General features: G+C 38.0%; 1 protein-coding gene across 2 annotated transcripts in view; it reads left to right on the top strand.

The window, feature by feature from the left end:
- Positions 1-17386, top strand: part of LOC127409767 (phospholipid scramblase 2-like) — a 30172-nt gene that overhangs the window by 3016 nt on the left and 9770 nt on the right. For both annotated transcript variants that reach the window (XM_051644549.1, XM_051644560.1), the window contains exons 3-6: positions 4884-5093; positions 6223-6293; positions 6381-6423; positions 9236-9456. In XM_051644549.1, the coding sequence (XP_051500509.1) occupies positions 4884-5093; positions 6223-6293; positions 6381-6423; positions 9236-9456 (545 nt within the window). The remainder of the gene's footprint in view (positions 1-4883; positions 5094-6222; positions 6294-6380; positions 6424-9235; positions 9457-17386) is intronic.

The following is a 17386-nucleotide window of genomic DNA, read 5'->3' as shown; positions in this document are numbered from 1 at the left end:
TCATGTGAACATTTAGCTTTATGCTAAGCTAAAATGCTATTTCTAGCCATTTTACATGCACATGTTACCAGGCACGATCGTGTATTTTTGTTTATCAAGAAAATCCACGTTAGATCATAATTTTTTATTTTTTTTCTCTAGTAAGACCTTTGATATTAGGGCAACAATCTTATTCTTGATGCAAATGTTTGTATCGTTTTTCTGTAAAAAATATCTAATCCTTAAAACAAGATCAGTTTGCTTTATCTTGTTTTAGAAGCAACATCGCATATGATATTTAGGTTTTTCAGAGAATGTATTTTTAATGTGTATTTTGTCTTACTGTACTGACAGAGTTTTTAGTCAAAACAAGTGAAAAAAAATCTACCAGTGCTGAAGAAGTAATCCAAAGTATTTAGAATACGTTACTGACCTTGAGTAATCTAACGAAATACGTTACAAATTACATTTTACAGCATGAATTCTGTAATCTGTAGTGGAATACGTTTTAAAAGTGGCCAACAATCTCTTTATTAAAATGATTCCTTTGTGAGCGTAGTTAGTAGTTTTGTGGTTATGCACAAGTATAGAGCAATGATTATTTGTCTTAGAATGGAATTGGGATCTCCTGCATGTTCGGCAAGAAAATTTTGTATATTTGATGTATTTTTGTACATTTTATGTATAATTTTGCATATAGGTTGTTTTGGTTCTTTTATTTATAGCTCAGGTGTCATATCTGTCTTGCTTTTAGAAATATGTCTATGTCTAATTTGTGCGGTTATATAGTTGGATGTCCCGAACTAGGGGTGTGGCTATTCTTGTAAAATTGACTTTTAAAAGTGTTAGGACATTCTCTTAGTAAAGATGCATGCAAAAACTTTTTTTTATTGTTTATGGACTTTTGGCAAAGGCTGCCAATATAATAATTATTGGATGAGATTTTTACTGCTTATTAATCCTAATTAGGCTATAGATTTGTCTGTGTGGTCAACGTTGGTGCACTTTGGCTGGATGCAGCATATTGGTCGAGGCTAAGGGCAGGCCCCACTATCTGTAAAGTGTTTTGAATGGTGTGTCCAGAAAAGTATAAATGTACGTTGTTGTTATCATTATTTTGAGTCTGAAGAGTGGAACTTACGGATAGGATGGATAGCAATTTTATAAAACATTTCAGGTCTTGGAACCATGAATGAAAATGCTTTTAAAAATGTTAGCTAGGCCTATCTGTTTAGAAAGAAGATATATATTAGTTTAATCTGTTTCAGCTCCTACTGAGTGGATCAAACTATTCAGCATATTTTCAGAGTATTAATTAATCTCTCCAAGTCACTGTAGTCTTACCACAAAACCTAATATTAAAACATGCTTCCCTTTTAAATGGTCTTCCTCAGGTTTTATTTGTAAATATTTTTTTGCATATTTTGTATGTTTTTGTATAGTATATGATGGATACAACAAGATGGACCTCATTTCCAATAAGGATAGGGTGTTCACTATTGTTTAGTTTTGTTGAACTGGTTATTTAGGGCTTTATTCCGTTCAAATTCACAACATATTGTTTTCAGATAGGGTGGTGAAAGATTTGAATAGAAAAACTGAGCTACTGAATGAATAATTGCCTAGATTAAAGTTGCTACTTCTGGATTTACCATGTGGAATGGGGGGATTAGGCTTAAAAATTGCATTTAAATATTGTCAGATATTAAGTTATACCAACGTATGGGAATTGGGCATTCCAAATTGGGGAGAAAAGGGGAGAAAATCCCCAAACACACACACAAAAGTTATACCAATGTGTTGACTTCTGAGGTATTTAGGAATAGGTAAAGAGTCATCCCCCAGTGAGCAAGCTAAAGGTGACGGTGTTGAGGAAACTCACTAGAAAGATACAACACAAGTATAATCTATTCTCAAAAGTATGTATGTTGCAAGGAAGGAGAAATAAACACATTTTTCAATATTTTTTCACAAAACTGTATGTAGATTTGTTTTAATTTATTACTGTTAAAAACTATGGCTGTCAATAAAACAAAACAAAACAACCAGCCTTTAGAAAGCAGAATGAAGAAATAATTGTCAAATGTTAACCATTTTATTTTTTATTAACATTCTTCATTGCACCTTTTTTCTTTGAAATTTTTTGCACATCTCCTTGCGGATCCCTGTGGGTCCCTGGGTAGGGTTGCATCTGCTGTGCGTAAGGTCTTAAGTTGGGACGTAAAGTTCACACTAAGGGCTTAGTAACTACTAGTTAATTTGTAACAAATTCAGAGCTTAATTTGGTTGCACCACCTGCTCTTAAGGCAAGACTTAGCTAGTAGGTTGTAAACTCTCCATAAAATAATGTGTAGTCGCATAATATGATGTTTACCTATATTGATATAAAAGGCAGCCTTCAAATTTGAACACCAAAGTGTTAAAATGCAGTGCATTTCAGTTTTATCCTATTACGGTTAATGTTCAAACCCTGTTTTCTCACATAACTGTCAGCTGTATAAATTATATATATAATAAATTATATCCCCATTCAAATACGATATGTAATAAAAGTAGATTTAATAAATAGTATATTTAGCCTATGTAAATAATAATATTCAGGAACTGTATCTAAAATTAATAAGGGGCAATAAATAAATACTAATATAACAGGCTGAAAAATTTACATTTATTCATTTTAATATCCTATATATTTTGTATGTGTTGAAAATTGACACCGGGTGACACACCCCGGAAAGTGCACCGTTAGATCGGTTTCTGAAGAGCCGCTAAGTAAATTTTTTGCATAATGTTCTCTCTTGTAAATGTCAACATCATCAAATATGTCTTTTATGCAAAACATGAGCTCATTGATGTCATTTAATCAGTCTGCTTTTTTATTCTAGCCATTACTCCTGGTCATAGGATGCCGTAAATATATAGTTACATAGGGTTAAATTCTTCCTAAGTTTAATGGTGCTACGCTCAAATATTTAGTAGTGCGTAAATTGTGACTTGGTGCCCATTTACGCCACAACTAGGCTAAGTTGTATCTTATGTGCAACTGGCCCCCGGACCCCAGTTTAAAAGCCCCTGTTTTAGAGAAGAATCCTGTTTTTATTAACATGGTAGGTTGTATGTTGTAATTCATGTGCCTTCTTGATTTTTAAAGATTAAGGGTGTATGGAAAAAAAAAAGAAAAATTTGTAATTACTGTTGACAATGGGAACATATTTGACCAAAAAGTCATTAACATTTAGTCAAACAAAAACAATACATTTAAAAACACTGTTTATATTCCAGTTTCCAGAAATTACATATACTGTATATGCTAAATTTTGACAATGAATGCCTCTTTTTCATGCATATGTCTAAATAAACCCATTGCCTGTTATCATTTAACAGAGTACTGAGCTTTAAATTAGAGATGACCTTTATCTAGAATAATGGGTTGTTCATGATCTTTCACATAAATAACTACTGCCATATACTTCTGTACCCCTCCCCCTCAAATGTATTAAGTTTACTATTTTTATGCTTTTTCTGTTGAAATACTGTATCTCACATGTGCTCTGCTGTCTAAAATAGACCCGTTCAACAGAACATGGGAGACCTATTTGAATTATCAAACTTAAATTAATCTTAAAAAAATTTCCTTACCTTGAATTTTTGTTCCTTTTATACACTCATTGAGCACTTTATTCGGAACACTATGGTCCCAATAAAGTGTCCGACGTGGTCTTCTACTGTTGTAGCCCATCCACCTCGACATGTGCATTTTGAGATGCTGTTCTGCTCACTACGATTGTACAGAGTGGTTATCTGAGTTACTGTAGCCTTTCTGTCAGTTCAAACCAGTCTGGCCATTCTCTGTTGACCTCTCTCATCAATAAGGCATTTCTGTCCACAGAACTGCCACTCACTGGATGTTTTTTGTTTTTGGCACCATTCTGAGTAAATTCTAGAGACTGTTGTGTGTGAAAATCCCAGGAAATCTGCAGTAACACAACAATCATGCCATGGTCAATCACTGAGATCTCCTCCCCTCGCCCCTCCCCTCCCCCCTTGTGTTGGTTGATGTGAACAACAACTGAAGCTCCTGACTTGTATCTGCATGATTTTATGCATTGCACTGCTACCACATGATTGGCTAATTAGATAATCGCATGAATAAGTAGGTGTACAGGTGTTATTAATAAAGAATTAATTGTTTTGTAGTTTGTCTTGACTTAATACCACAAGAAAAACATACAAGATACCAGGGTTGTGTCAATCAGAACTGAATTGAGAATTTGAATTGAATTTGAATTAAGGAAACAAAACGGATGCAGAATTTATACTCAAATTTAAATGAATGGAAGTCAAAATAAATTGGAATGCAATTCAAAGAAATTCAACTGCTGTCAGTACAGTTTTTAATGCATTTGATATTTCTGTATGTATTATCCATATATATATGTTTTCATACACACAACATAATGGGGCATTTACATACATCCTCAGCCATAAATCAATATATAGTCAATATATTCACATTTTGATTAATTTATCTATAAATTCAACCGCAAAGTAGCACATACAGAAGTGTTTAGAATGAAGATCTGACACAAAAATATACACAAACTCAAAAATAAGCATTCAATACACTTCCCTATTAAGAACCTAACACCACAATAAATGTTTTTGACAGTCAACAGACTTGCATGTGATGACTTTGTTGTTTAAACAACACATAGACAAATGCCAAGACCAGCTACTGTATATTATGGTTTTACTTTGCTGATTGTTTGCTTCTGAAATTGCTATATACATTAACACAAAGTGTTAATATTTTATATAGGGGTAAAGCCAAAAAAGCATCAATACTATAATGAAGTCCTTTCTAAGATAACAGTTTGCACTCTTCATTTTTTGTTTTCTTCTAGGTTATCCATCCCCAAACCAGCCTCCATATCCCATGACCCATGTAGGCGGACAGTCCATGCCCCCCTATCCCATGGGAGGTTACGGAGAACCTGGGTATGCTGCCCCACCAGTAGGGTTCCAAGTAGGGTACCAGCCAGTTCCAGATCAGCCAGTCATGTACCAGCCTGGTCCAACTAGTCCAGCATCTCACCAGGGCCAGCCATATGGAGGTAAGCATAGGATAAATATATACTAAATTTACACAAATGATCCTGTTCAAAAGTTAAGGGTGGAGTAAGCGATTCCTGAGAAAGACTGTTAATATTTGAACTCAACAGCCAAACAAATACACCCCTCCCTTCAGTGCTCATTCAGAAGCTCAGTAATGTTGTGTGGATCGGTCCGATCCACTTTGTTTATTTTCCCATTTACAGAGCGAGGGCTGTGGATTTTCTTTTCTTCAGTGTACACAGCTAGCGGACTGTAAAGAGATCTTGGCGGAATTTTACAAGAAGTATATTGGATTAAAATGACATACTCCACCTTTAACATCCCCTTGGTTCTAAATATGGTGTTTATTTGTTGATGATCAATAACTGTTTGTGTCTTTTGTAATAGTTGTGCATGTGTCCTTCCTTTGTCCTGAGTAGTGAAGCGGCCCACTGTTCTTAAGAAAAATCCTCCAGTTACTGCAAGTTCTTTACTTTCCCAGCATCTTCTGCACATTTGCATTCTTCCCAACAGTGGCTATTTGATGTTGATATCCAGCTTTGACATTTAGGACAATTAAGGGACTTATAAACTAAACATTCATTGATGCTCAAGAAGGCAACAGACTATATTAAGACCCAAGTGGATGTAAACATTTGAACAATAAGATTTGTGTAGATTGTTATTGTTTTGTCTTGTGGTATATGTGTAAATGTGCTTCTGAAGGGCAGTACAAAATAAAAATAAAATATGATCTTTTATCTCTTATATTTGTATACATTCTGAAAGGGGTGTGTTAATTTATGAGACAAAAGAGGGATGCAAATTATGCACTTAACTGTATACATAAGTGTTATTGAACCAAGAATCAAGTTTTTTTTATTTGAAAATACTTGAAATGGTAGGTAAATCCACCTAGTCTTAAGCATATACTACACTCAGTTGAAACAAATACTGTACATTGCGAAATATTGCAAAACTAGTTAAAGTCAAGTCTGCTTGCAGAATTAAGTGTGAGCTTTATTTAATCAATGTATACATTCTAATGAACATGAATACTATAAAGACAATCCAAGAGAGTTATTGCTGGATGAAGCAAGCTGGCTGATGATGATAATGTGTCTCTATCTTCCTTGCAACCTTCTCTAGCTCCTGCACCTGCTCCTGCACCAATGTCAGTGCCTGCTGGAGTACCACCTGGTCTGGAGTACCTCACTCAGGTAGATCATTTCTTTCTAACACACATGACCATTTAAGTGTGTCTGTATACTGAATGTCTTTTTATTATATTTTTCTATGCATTTCAGATTGACCAGATCCTCATTCACCAGAAAGTGGAGTTGTTAGAGGGTAAGTCTGCTTCAATGTAGATGATGTTTACTGCATTACTTCAATGCACTGTGCATTGATATAAAGCTAGTCTGTTAACTTTTTCTTTTGTTAGTAAATTTATTTTATCATAAAACATTGTAAAGCAATGTTTTGCCTAGAATTTAACACTTGAGACAAAGTCAAAACATGAGTTAATAACATTGAAATGTATTTTTTTTAAAAGCCAGATAACAAATGTACATATAAAGGTATTTTTATCAGTAATGAGCATTGTTACAGTACATCGGTAAAGCAATTTAAATTACTGCTGCAACAACTAATTGATAACAGAGACGAGTTGAAGTGGAAAAACAAGACCCTAATTTCGTGTCCAGCGCAAAAAAGAACTTTATAAATCCCCTTATCTACACTTACTACTTCAGGTCTATCTGCCCTCCAAAAGCTTACATTCTGCGGGTGAACGGCGCATTCTCATAGAAACACAAAATCACTTTCCCGGACTTTCACTTTGAATGTGCCCCGCAGGTGGAATGACCTGCCGAATTCCAGCCGAGCAGCAGTTTCTCTAGCCTCTTTCAAAAAACACCTAAAGACACCGCTCTTTCGTGAGCACCTACTAATGCACTCTCGGTCTCCTAAAAAAATAAACCTCTGTCTTTCGCCTTCCACACTATGTATACTACTTCCAGCAATTTTGAAACTTGTATTATAGCATGTTGCTTCGTACTGTAATTGCTTCTATTGTTCTTCTCATTTGTAAGTTGCTTTGGATAAAAGCTTCTCCTAAATTAATAAATGTAAATGTAAACACTTTAAAGATCATAAGCATAGAGTTTAATGTGGACAGGTTAGTGTGTTAGGTGCGTTGACAGAGTGCTTGTTCTTTTTGATGTGATAGAGAGTTGTTTCTCTTTAGCGCATAACTTACATTTTACTGCTATTTTCTATATTATATAATGTACCCTATACATGTTATGAATTCAAAATCAGGTGCGCATTTCCATTTCGCAAAACTGATTGTCTTTACCACAAGCGAGTCTCCGTTACATTTCACTGAGCAAGCGAGCACGTGCATCCATGTCAATCAAACTGATTGCAATGGAGAAAGGGAGAGTTATCATTCTGATTAAACTGTGCTTTGCACCACCCCTGGAGTTCGCTAGTTCGAATCCCAGGGCGTGCTGAGTGACTCCAGCCAGGCTTCCTAAGCAACCAAATTGGCCCATTTGCTAGGGAGGGTAGAGTCACATGGGGTAACCTCCTCGTGGTCGTTATAATGTGGTTCGTTCTCGGTGGGGGGCGTGGTGAGTTGAGCGTGGATGGCGTGAAGACTCCACATGCGCTATGTCTCCGTGGCAACGTGCTCAACAAGCCACGTGATAAGATGCGTGGGTTGGCGGTCTCAATCACTATGCGACCACGAGGACTTAAAAGCACATTGGGAATTGGGCATTCCAAATTAGGGAGAAAAGGGAAACCCCCCTCCCCCCCATGCTTTGCAGTTCAGTAAACGTGTAACATTATACCATGATTTCAGTTTCAATGTAATCAATTGTGCTGCTCATGGATGTCACACTGATGTCTCAGAGGTCAAAATGTGCCAGTGTTGTGCCGAAGTCTGACTGCCCACCAGATTCGGACTACCCGCTACCTGATTGGCCCTTATCCCTAAAACCCAACCCTACACCCACCCTTAAGCCTAACCTCATTGGTCTTTACCCCTAAAGACCATCCCTACACCTACCCCTATATACATAAGGATACTAGTAAGTCAAAATTCAGCACTACACCATAATGCGACTTTTCAGTGGGAGAGTGAATCTGCACTTCGTTTACAGATGATTGTACTATATTAAACTATAATAATGCTGAATATAATGTGTGATAATGATTAGGGTCCTGATATTTGATAGTCCTCCTGATAATGCCAAATGTAATGTCTCATTTCACCAGTAATATAGTGTGTATATATATATAATCCCATGACCCATGTAGTATAGTATAGTAGTTTAGTAATATAGGTATAGTATGGCAAACATTATTTTACTGGATAAGCATACACTACCATTAAAAATGTATTTTTGAAAAGAATAGTTTAGAAACATGTAATCAGTGAAAATACTATTTTAAAACTTATAATATTAATTTAAAAACTGAATGTATGTAATCAGTGACAGTGTACAAGCATATGTATCTAACTTAATTATGTTTTTACAGCTGGGCAGAATTATAAATATTTCTATTCTGGTGTCATCACCATTGCCCTCTGCTGGGCTGATTTTTAGTCCCACTCCATCCCCGATAGATCATTTGATAGACTCTTTAATAAGCAGTACTTTTTAATTTTTACAATTAAAGGAAAGGAACTGTTTTGCATATGTCCTGAAAGTAATAATAATAGTAGTATAAAATTCAAGATTGATTCAGGCTTTGTTCAAAGTTTTGAGAGAGTATAGAATCGTGAATTCAGTACTGTAAATCAAACCAAATCCTTACACCCTTTATCATTTCTGTTTTTGAGAAAATTAGTTTTAATAAATGACAGGAAATGACATTTCGAAGAAATATTAGAAGATTAACCAATTATCATAATAATTGATAGTTGCAGCCCTGATTGAAATTTTTCCAGAATCACACAAAGGAGATTTTGTCGATGATCACAGATTTGGAACACTGTAACTGTACGTTTTTTTTTTTTTTTTTTTCATTTGTTTCTTTGTTTAAACTTAAAACACTCTCATAGTTATATTAGAAAAAAACATTGATCAAACTCCCAAGTTTTCAAAATGTAATTTTGTAACTTTTCTGCATATTCTTTGGTCCTCTACAGCAATTATTGGCTTTGAGACCAACAACCAGTACGAGATCAAAAATAGCCTCGGCCAAAAGATGTACTCTGCCAAAGAAAAGAATGACTGCTGCACACGCAACTGCTGTGGTGCACTGCGCAGCTTTGACATGAAGATCAAAGACAACACGGACCGAGAGGTCATACGGCTGATCCGTCCTTTCCGTTGTGCCTCCTGTTGGTGCCCCTGCTGTCTGCAAGAGGTAGAACAGACTTAATTAATATCAGTGATAATGTAACAAATATAAAAGGTTAAAAGCAAAAATTATCTCAGGACAAAAGTTGTAAGGAACAAAAGGTCTACATATTTATAACATGGAATACAGTTTACACGGTATCCTAAAGGTATTATTTAATGGATTTTTTTTTTTCTCATGAAACGATCTTGGTTTTGGCTAGTTTACCCATCTTAAGAACATGTTGTGTGATTACTGGTACAACTATCTACTCATGGGCATATTACTGGCATGGCCAAGTGTGTGACTTGAATTATAAATGGACTTACAGAAGGAGTCTTGGAGACTTCACTCAACAGTGACATGGTTTATTTTGTTTATGTAGTTTAAACATGTACACAAATTTGCCTTTTATTTCTAAAATTATGGAAAAAGTCATTTTTATGCAACTGCAAGAACTTTTGAGCAATAACTCAATCTTTGAAACATTTCAGTCTGGCTTTAGAGCTTGTCACAATACGGAAACTGCTCGGAGTCCTAAATGACATCTATCTATCTACTGATACTGGCGACTCTGATTCTCATACGTTTAGATCTTACCGCAGTGTTCGATACGGTTAACCATTCCATTCTTATTTTTCCGATTAACACTTTTTTTTTTTTTTTTTGATTTTAAAATTTTTATTGATTTTTCAAAGCAAAGAGAAACAAAACATATATACAATGAATCAACATTAACTCCCACTACTTCCCCTCCCCAATCAAGAACCCCACCCGACCCCAAACGAACATCCCAGTGGTCTTACATAAGTACACACATATACAGAGAATAAAATAATAAATAAATATATAATGCATACATACATATTCACACATAATAAACATACAACTCTAAGCTATAACTCTCTCTCCACAGACCCACTCCGAGAGCCACCCAAAAACATCAAATATCTACCCCATTTCCCAATAAAAGAATCCCATATCCCCAGCCTTCTACACGTTACCTCTTTGAAGGCTGCCACCCTTCCCATCTCCTCGCACCACTCCCGAATTGAGGGTGCTCCCACCGACTTCCAACCCCTTAAAACAATCTGCCTTAAAACATCGCACTGGTGAGGACCCAATTGTTTATGTATTTGTCACCTACGTCAATGACCGCCCCATCACCCAAAACACAGATTCTGGGGCAAAACTAAATCCAAATGCCAAACACATCACACACAACACTCTGTACCTTCAACCAAAATTCCTGAATCTCAGCGCACCACCAAAAAACATGCGCCATGTCTCCATCCTCTGATTGGCATCGCCAGCAGGTGGGTGTGTCTTTAAGACCAAGCCTATACAATTCAGAGGGGGTTCAATAGAACCACTGTAAAATCTTGAATTGTATAAGGTGCACCCTTGCATCTCTCGATGCAGTTTTTGTTTTTTAAAATCCTAGCCCATTCTCCCTCCTCCAATTCCAGGTTTAAATCTTCCTCCCATAATCTCTTGAGGGTGGTTGAGACTCTGTCCCCCAAACTCCGAATTAATAAGGAGTAATACACTGATGCCTCATGACCTTTTCCTGGCTTGAGGCAACATTTAGATAAATATCTGAATTAAACACTCTGGACACTTTTGTCCATACTGAGTGCAAATGTGAAATAACGGGGTGTGCTTTAACTTCTCTATTTAGTTTGATGGAAAGGCTTTGCAATGGCAAAATGGGGGCAAGAAGTTCTTATTCAATGCAGAACCAGGGAGGGGCTCTCTCAGGTGGAAGTGACCAATGAGCCAAATGTCTGAGACTGAATGCATAATAATAAAACAAAATCTTGGGTAGGCCTAGCCCACCTTTTTCAATCGGCCTATGTAATTTATTGAAATGTAATCTGGGGCGCTTACCACTCCAAATGAAAGACTTCGCTATGCTCTCAAATTGCTTGAAATAAGAGAGGGGGACATCTACCGGGAGAGACTGTAGCAAGTAGTTAAATTTTGGAATACAGTTCATTTTAATAACATTAACCTTCCCAATCATCAATAAATGTAATGAAGCCCACCTACTCGCATCACTCGAAAACATTTTTTATTAAAGGGTCAAAATTAACTCTGACTAAATCAGACAAATTTGTTGGGAATAAAATGCCCAAATACTTAATGCCCTGTTTGGGCCACTGGAAGGCGCTTGGCTGAAAGGCCGTTACTGGACAGTACGCTGTCAAAGCCAAAGCTTTAGACCAGTTGACTTTGTATCCTGAGAATTTGGAAAAGGAATTAATAATTCTGTGGAGGCAAGGCATATATTTAGTAGGGTCAGAAACGAATAATAAAATATCATCTGCATAAAGCAGAAGCTTATGTGCCACGCCTCTCGCCGTCACCCCTGGAAAATCATCCTCCTTTCTTATCGCCGCTGCTAATGTTTCCAGGGCAAGACAGAACGATAATGGGGAAAGAGGGCAACCCTGACGGGTGCCCCTATCCAGAGTAAAATAATCTGAAATGAATCCATTTGTTTGTACCGCTGCTACAGGGTGTCTATAAAATAACTTGATCGAACAAATAAACGTACTCCCGAACCCATACATTTCCAAAATCTTAAAAAGATAATCCCAGTGGGGCCTGGGTAGCTCAGTGGTAAAATACGCTGGCTACCACCCCTGGAGTTCGCTAGTTCGAATCCCAGGGCGTGCTGAGTGACTCCAGCCAGGTCTCCTAAGCAACCAAAATTGGCCTGGTTGCTAGGGGGGGGTAGAGTCACATGGGGTAACCTCCTCGTGGTCGCTATAATGTGGTTTGTTCTCGGTGGGGCGCATGGGTGAATTGAGCACGGATGCCGCGGTGGATGGCGTGAAGCCTCCACACGCGTTATGTCTCCGTGGCAACGCGCTCAACAAGCCACGTGATAAGATGTGCGAGTTGACTGTCTCAGATGCGGAGGCAACTGGGATTCGTCCTCCGCCACCCGGACTGAGGCGAATCACTATGCGACCATGAGGACTTAGAGCGCATTGGGAATTGGGCATTCCAAATTGGGAGAAAAAGGGGAAAAATCCCCCCCCCCCATATCAAATGCCTTTTCGGCATCAAGTGAGATGGCAGCGATCGGAGTCTGATCATTTACCACTGACCACATGATATTGATGAAACGCCTAATATTATCAGAAGAGCTACGACCCCAAATAAACCCCACCTGATCTATATGTATAAGAGATGTCATAACTTTACGTAATCAGTTAGCCAAAATTTTTGCCAAAATTTTTACATCTAGCTGGATCAGGGAAATTGGATGGTAACTTTTACACTCGTTTGGATCTTTGTCTTTTTTAAGAATCAGACTGATCCGGGCTTGTGTCATGGTTGGCGGAAGCTTCCCATTCTTTAATGATTCAGAATAGACTTCTAACAAAAGTGAAGCCAGTTCTGTAGCATAAGATCTAAAAAATTCAGCAGCAAAACCATCTGGCCCCGGAGCCTTGCCTGTAGGTAAGGACTTAATTACCTCATCAAGTTCCTCCAAGGTTATCTCAGAATCAAGAGAGTTTTTTTGCTCATTCGTCAGTTTAGGGAGTTCTAATGGTTCCACAAAGTTTCTAATATCTTCATCAGTAGACGAAGACGTGGAACTATAGAGATCAAGATAGAATCCTTTAAAGGCATTATTAATATCAATGGCTGAGGTAAATATTTCACCACCAGCAGATTTCACTGAGGGAATGGTAGAAAAAGACTCTCTCTGCTTTATATATCTAGCCAAAATCTTCCCTGCTTTGTCCCCTGACTCAAAGTATGACTGTCTTGCCCTGAACAACCAAAACTCCACTTTCTGCGACAAAATAGAAAATTATATCTGTATTTCAATCGGGTCAATTCTCTGAGACCATCAGACGACATTCGGCGCTTCAGCTCTGCCTCGGCACTTTTAATATTTCCTTCCAACTCCACGAGTTCTCGTGCTTTGGATTTTTTGGTGAATGAGGCATACTGTATGATCCTACCCCTAAGAACAGCCTTAAGTGCCTCCCAAGCCATGCCCACAGAAGATACTGAGGACCGGTTGGTCTCCATATAGACATTGATTTCAGTCTTTAACATTTGTTGGAAATCAGGATTTTGCAAAAGGGATACATTAAAGCGGCAACTATATTATTTCTTTTTCTCTGTATGTGGCAACATCTCTAAGTTCACCAGGGCGTGATCTGAGACTAAAATGTTTCCAATTGAGCAATCCACAACAGATAAAATAAGTGACTTGGATATATAAAAAAAAAAATCTATTCTAGAGTAAATCTTATGAACTGATGAAAAAAAAGGAATAATCCCTACCAGATGGGTTCAAAAGTCGCCAGATATCTGCAAGACCAAGATTTTTACACATCCTGTGAAGTGTCAGTGTTGCTCTATAGGGCTTGCACACCATCAAAAGATTAAAGTCTCCTCCCAATATTATGTCACGAGGGGTGCAGCAGCTTGCAACATCCCATCAAGATCTATAAAAAAGCCCTGATCATCAGCGTTAGGTGCGTAAATATTAGCCAAAATCAACCTTTGCCCCTGAATTTCTCCTAAAACAACAATGACTCTTCCTAATTTATCTTTAATATATTTGAGACATTTGAATTGTAGATGCTTATTTATCATTGTAATGACTCCCCTGCTCTTACTTGAACCAGCACTAAAGAAAACATGTCCACACCAAATTTTTCAGCTTCCTGCAGGGAAAGATGTGTTTCTTGAAGAAACACAATATCATATTTCTTACGTTTAAGAAAAGAAATAACTTTCCTTCTTTTTATGGGGTGCCCCAACCCATTCACATTCCAACTTATTCATATTAACATTTGACTGACATATTGATATAATAATAAAAAAAAAAAATTGTATGTCAAAAACAAGATTACACAGACCACATTCCCCATTAATGCAACAATCAAACCCCAAACTTCCCCCTGAACAAAACAAACAGAAAAAAGAAAAACGCGCGCATTAACCCCGCACCCGACAGCACAAACCGCCGTCAATCCCTTAAAACTTAGAGTCCATGTACGCCTACGAGAACCCCCGTGACAACTTTGCCATCGGATTATTCAAGTCCAGTGTTTCTGCACAAATTGTGAGGCAGAATTACATAACAGAAAATACTTTGTAAAACAGACCCCAGCCAACAGGCAGAATAACAGAAAAAACATGTAGATTCATTCACAGAACTGTCTCGAAGGTGTGTTCCTCCACAAAACAAACTCCAGCTGTTATAAAGCCGTACAGTTTCCTCGGACAGACAAACAGTTGTTCAGTGAGCCGGCTGTTATGAGTGCAGCAGATGACATAATCATTCTACTGTCCCTTAAAAATACTCCACAAAAACAAACTCCAGCCAACAGGAGGCATAAGCACACAAAATGAACAGATTTATCCACAACTGTCCCGAAGTAGTGTAATTCCACAAATCAAGCTCCAGCCGCTAGGTGGAGCCAGCATGAAAAACAAAACCGGCATCCCGGTTCCTCGGATGATCAAGAGCCAAACTAACTCGGAGGCCACGCAAAAAATAAATAAAATAAATAAATAAAATACACCATAACTTGTTCAGCCTGTCAACTTTATAAAAGACGTCCTTTATGTGAGCATGTAGATATTTTGCGGTCATTCATAGTGTCCATTCTCAATCTTCCGTCAATGCAAAAATTTCTTGGAGTCATTCCATAAAACAAACTCCAGCCGATAGGCGGAGCCAACACAAAAAGAAACAAAAATGGCACCCAGCTTTCTCAGATACTAGAGTTCCTCAACAATGAGGCAGTCCACTAATATAAGAAACATCAAATGGCTTACTCCAATGTATTTATGAAGGAGAGTGCCTGTTTTGGACATGTAAATACTTTGCGACCATTCTTCGTTTCTATTCTCAGTTTGGCCGGGAACATCAGTGCAAAAGCGATCTTCTGTTGGTGTAAGAGTTTCTTGCATTCCCTGAACCGATCGCATTTCTTTCTTGTCGAATTCGCAAAGTCCAGGAACAAGAAAATATTATGGTTCTTCCAAGAAAGCTTCCCTTTGCTCCTCGCCTGGCGCAACACGAGATCTTTATCGGATGATTTCAGAAATTTGGCCAGAATCGATCGGGGCCTGTCTCCCTCAGCAGAACCGCGCGCCTGGACTCTGTGAGCTCGCTCGATTTCCAGTTTATGGCCTGTTATGTCGAGCAGACTCGGGAGGAGCTCGTCCAGGAATTTCACCATATCTCTGCCCTCTTCATGCTCAGGAATTCCAACAATTCGTATGTTATTCCTTCAGCTCATATTTTCGAAATATTCCAGTTTTTCTGAAATTAATTCCAAATCTGTTTTGGACGTGGACGGATTAGCGGATAATTCCCTTTCCGATGACTCAAGCTAATCGATCCGTCTTTCAACTTCTTTCACTCTTGTAAACACCTCAGAGAATTTTGTTTCCATCGCCGTAATCGATCGACGTATTACAGCGAGATCCTCCAAGTCAGCAACAACTTCGTCAGCATTACCGAGATGTTGGACAGTTGACGCTGAATTTCTTTTTCGACGTGCCGTCCAAATCGAGTCCCCGGCTCGCAGAGCCGCCAGAGGCCTCAGCTTGAACACGTAAGTGTCTTTTAATGTCTCCAGAGTCTGAGAATTTTGACTTCTTTGCCATGTTTACGTCAAAGAGCATGTATGTAACTGGGTGTATTGAATCTCACCGGATTATAACATGAAAATAATTAAAAAACTATCAAAGTTCGCAGAGCTCGTGTCTCACACGTCTGCTTCTCGCATGGCATCACGTGAACCCCTCCGATTTAACATTTTTTATTGATTCCAACAACTGAAAAAGAAAAACAAAACATATATGTACAGAATCAACTTTTAACCCCCATTTTTCCCTTTCCTCCTCCCAATCCCCAACCCCACCCTGACCCCCAACAAACATCCCTGTGTTCAAAGCTAAAGAACACACACAAAGAAAAATAAATAAATACATACATACATACATTATATATATATATATATATATATATATAATATAAAATAAAAATAAAATAATAATCACACACATTTAAAACTATAAATCTCTCTCCACTGCCCCTCCCTGAGAGCCTTCCAAAAATGTCAAATAATGTCCCACTTCCTATTAAATACCCCCAGGTTGCCTAGCCTTCTATCTGACATTTCTTCAAATGCCGCCACCTTGCCCATCTCCATGCACCACTCTCGAAATGAGGGTGCTCCTCCATCCCCTAAAATTAATCTGTCTATCGATCATAACACTAGCTAGAACCCAATTTCTTATGTATTTATCCCCTATATTAATGACCATCCCATCACCTAAAATACAGAGTCTGGGGCAAAATAAAATTTGAGTGCCCAATACGTGACATATAAAACTCTGAACCCTCAACCAAAATTCTTGGATCTTAACACACCACCAAAAACATGGGTTTTGTCCCCATCTTCTGATTGGCATCACCAGCAGATGGGTGTGTCTTTAAGACCAAGCCTATACAATCTAGAGGGGGTTCAATAGACTTGATGTAAATCTTGAATTGCATAAGACACACCCTTGCATCTCTAGATGCAGACTTGATGTTTTTTAGAATCCTAGCCCACACTCCCTCCTTCAATACCAAGTTTAAATCTTTCTCCCTTAATCTCTTAAGAGAAGTTGAAGTTCATCCCCCAGACTATGAATTAGCAGGGAGTAATACACTGATGCCTCATGACCTTTTCCAAAGGCAGTAATCACCACTTCCAGAGTGTCTGCCACTTTAGGGGGGTGTATGCTATTCCCAAAAATAGTACAGAGCAGATGGCACAGTTGTAAATACCTAAAGAACTGAGACCTGGGAATCCCAAAATGTTGCATTCCATTCTTATTACTCATTTGGAGCACTGCGTGGGAATCCAGGGCAACGTTATCAATTGGTTTAAATAATATTTGACCAACAGGAGCTTCT

Source organism: Myxocyprinus asiaticus, chromosome 2 (assembly GCF_019703515.2).
Source record: "Myxocyprinus asiaticus isolate MX2 ecotype Aquarium Trade chromosome 2, UBuf_Myxa_2, whole genome shotgun sequence".
NCBI classification, from domain to species: Eukaryota; Metazoa; Chordata; class Actinopteri; order Cypriniformes; family Catostomidae; genus Myxocyprinus; species Myxocyprinus asiaticus.
This window is presented reverse-complemented; position numbering and strand designations above follow the sequence as displayed.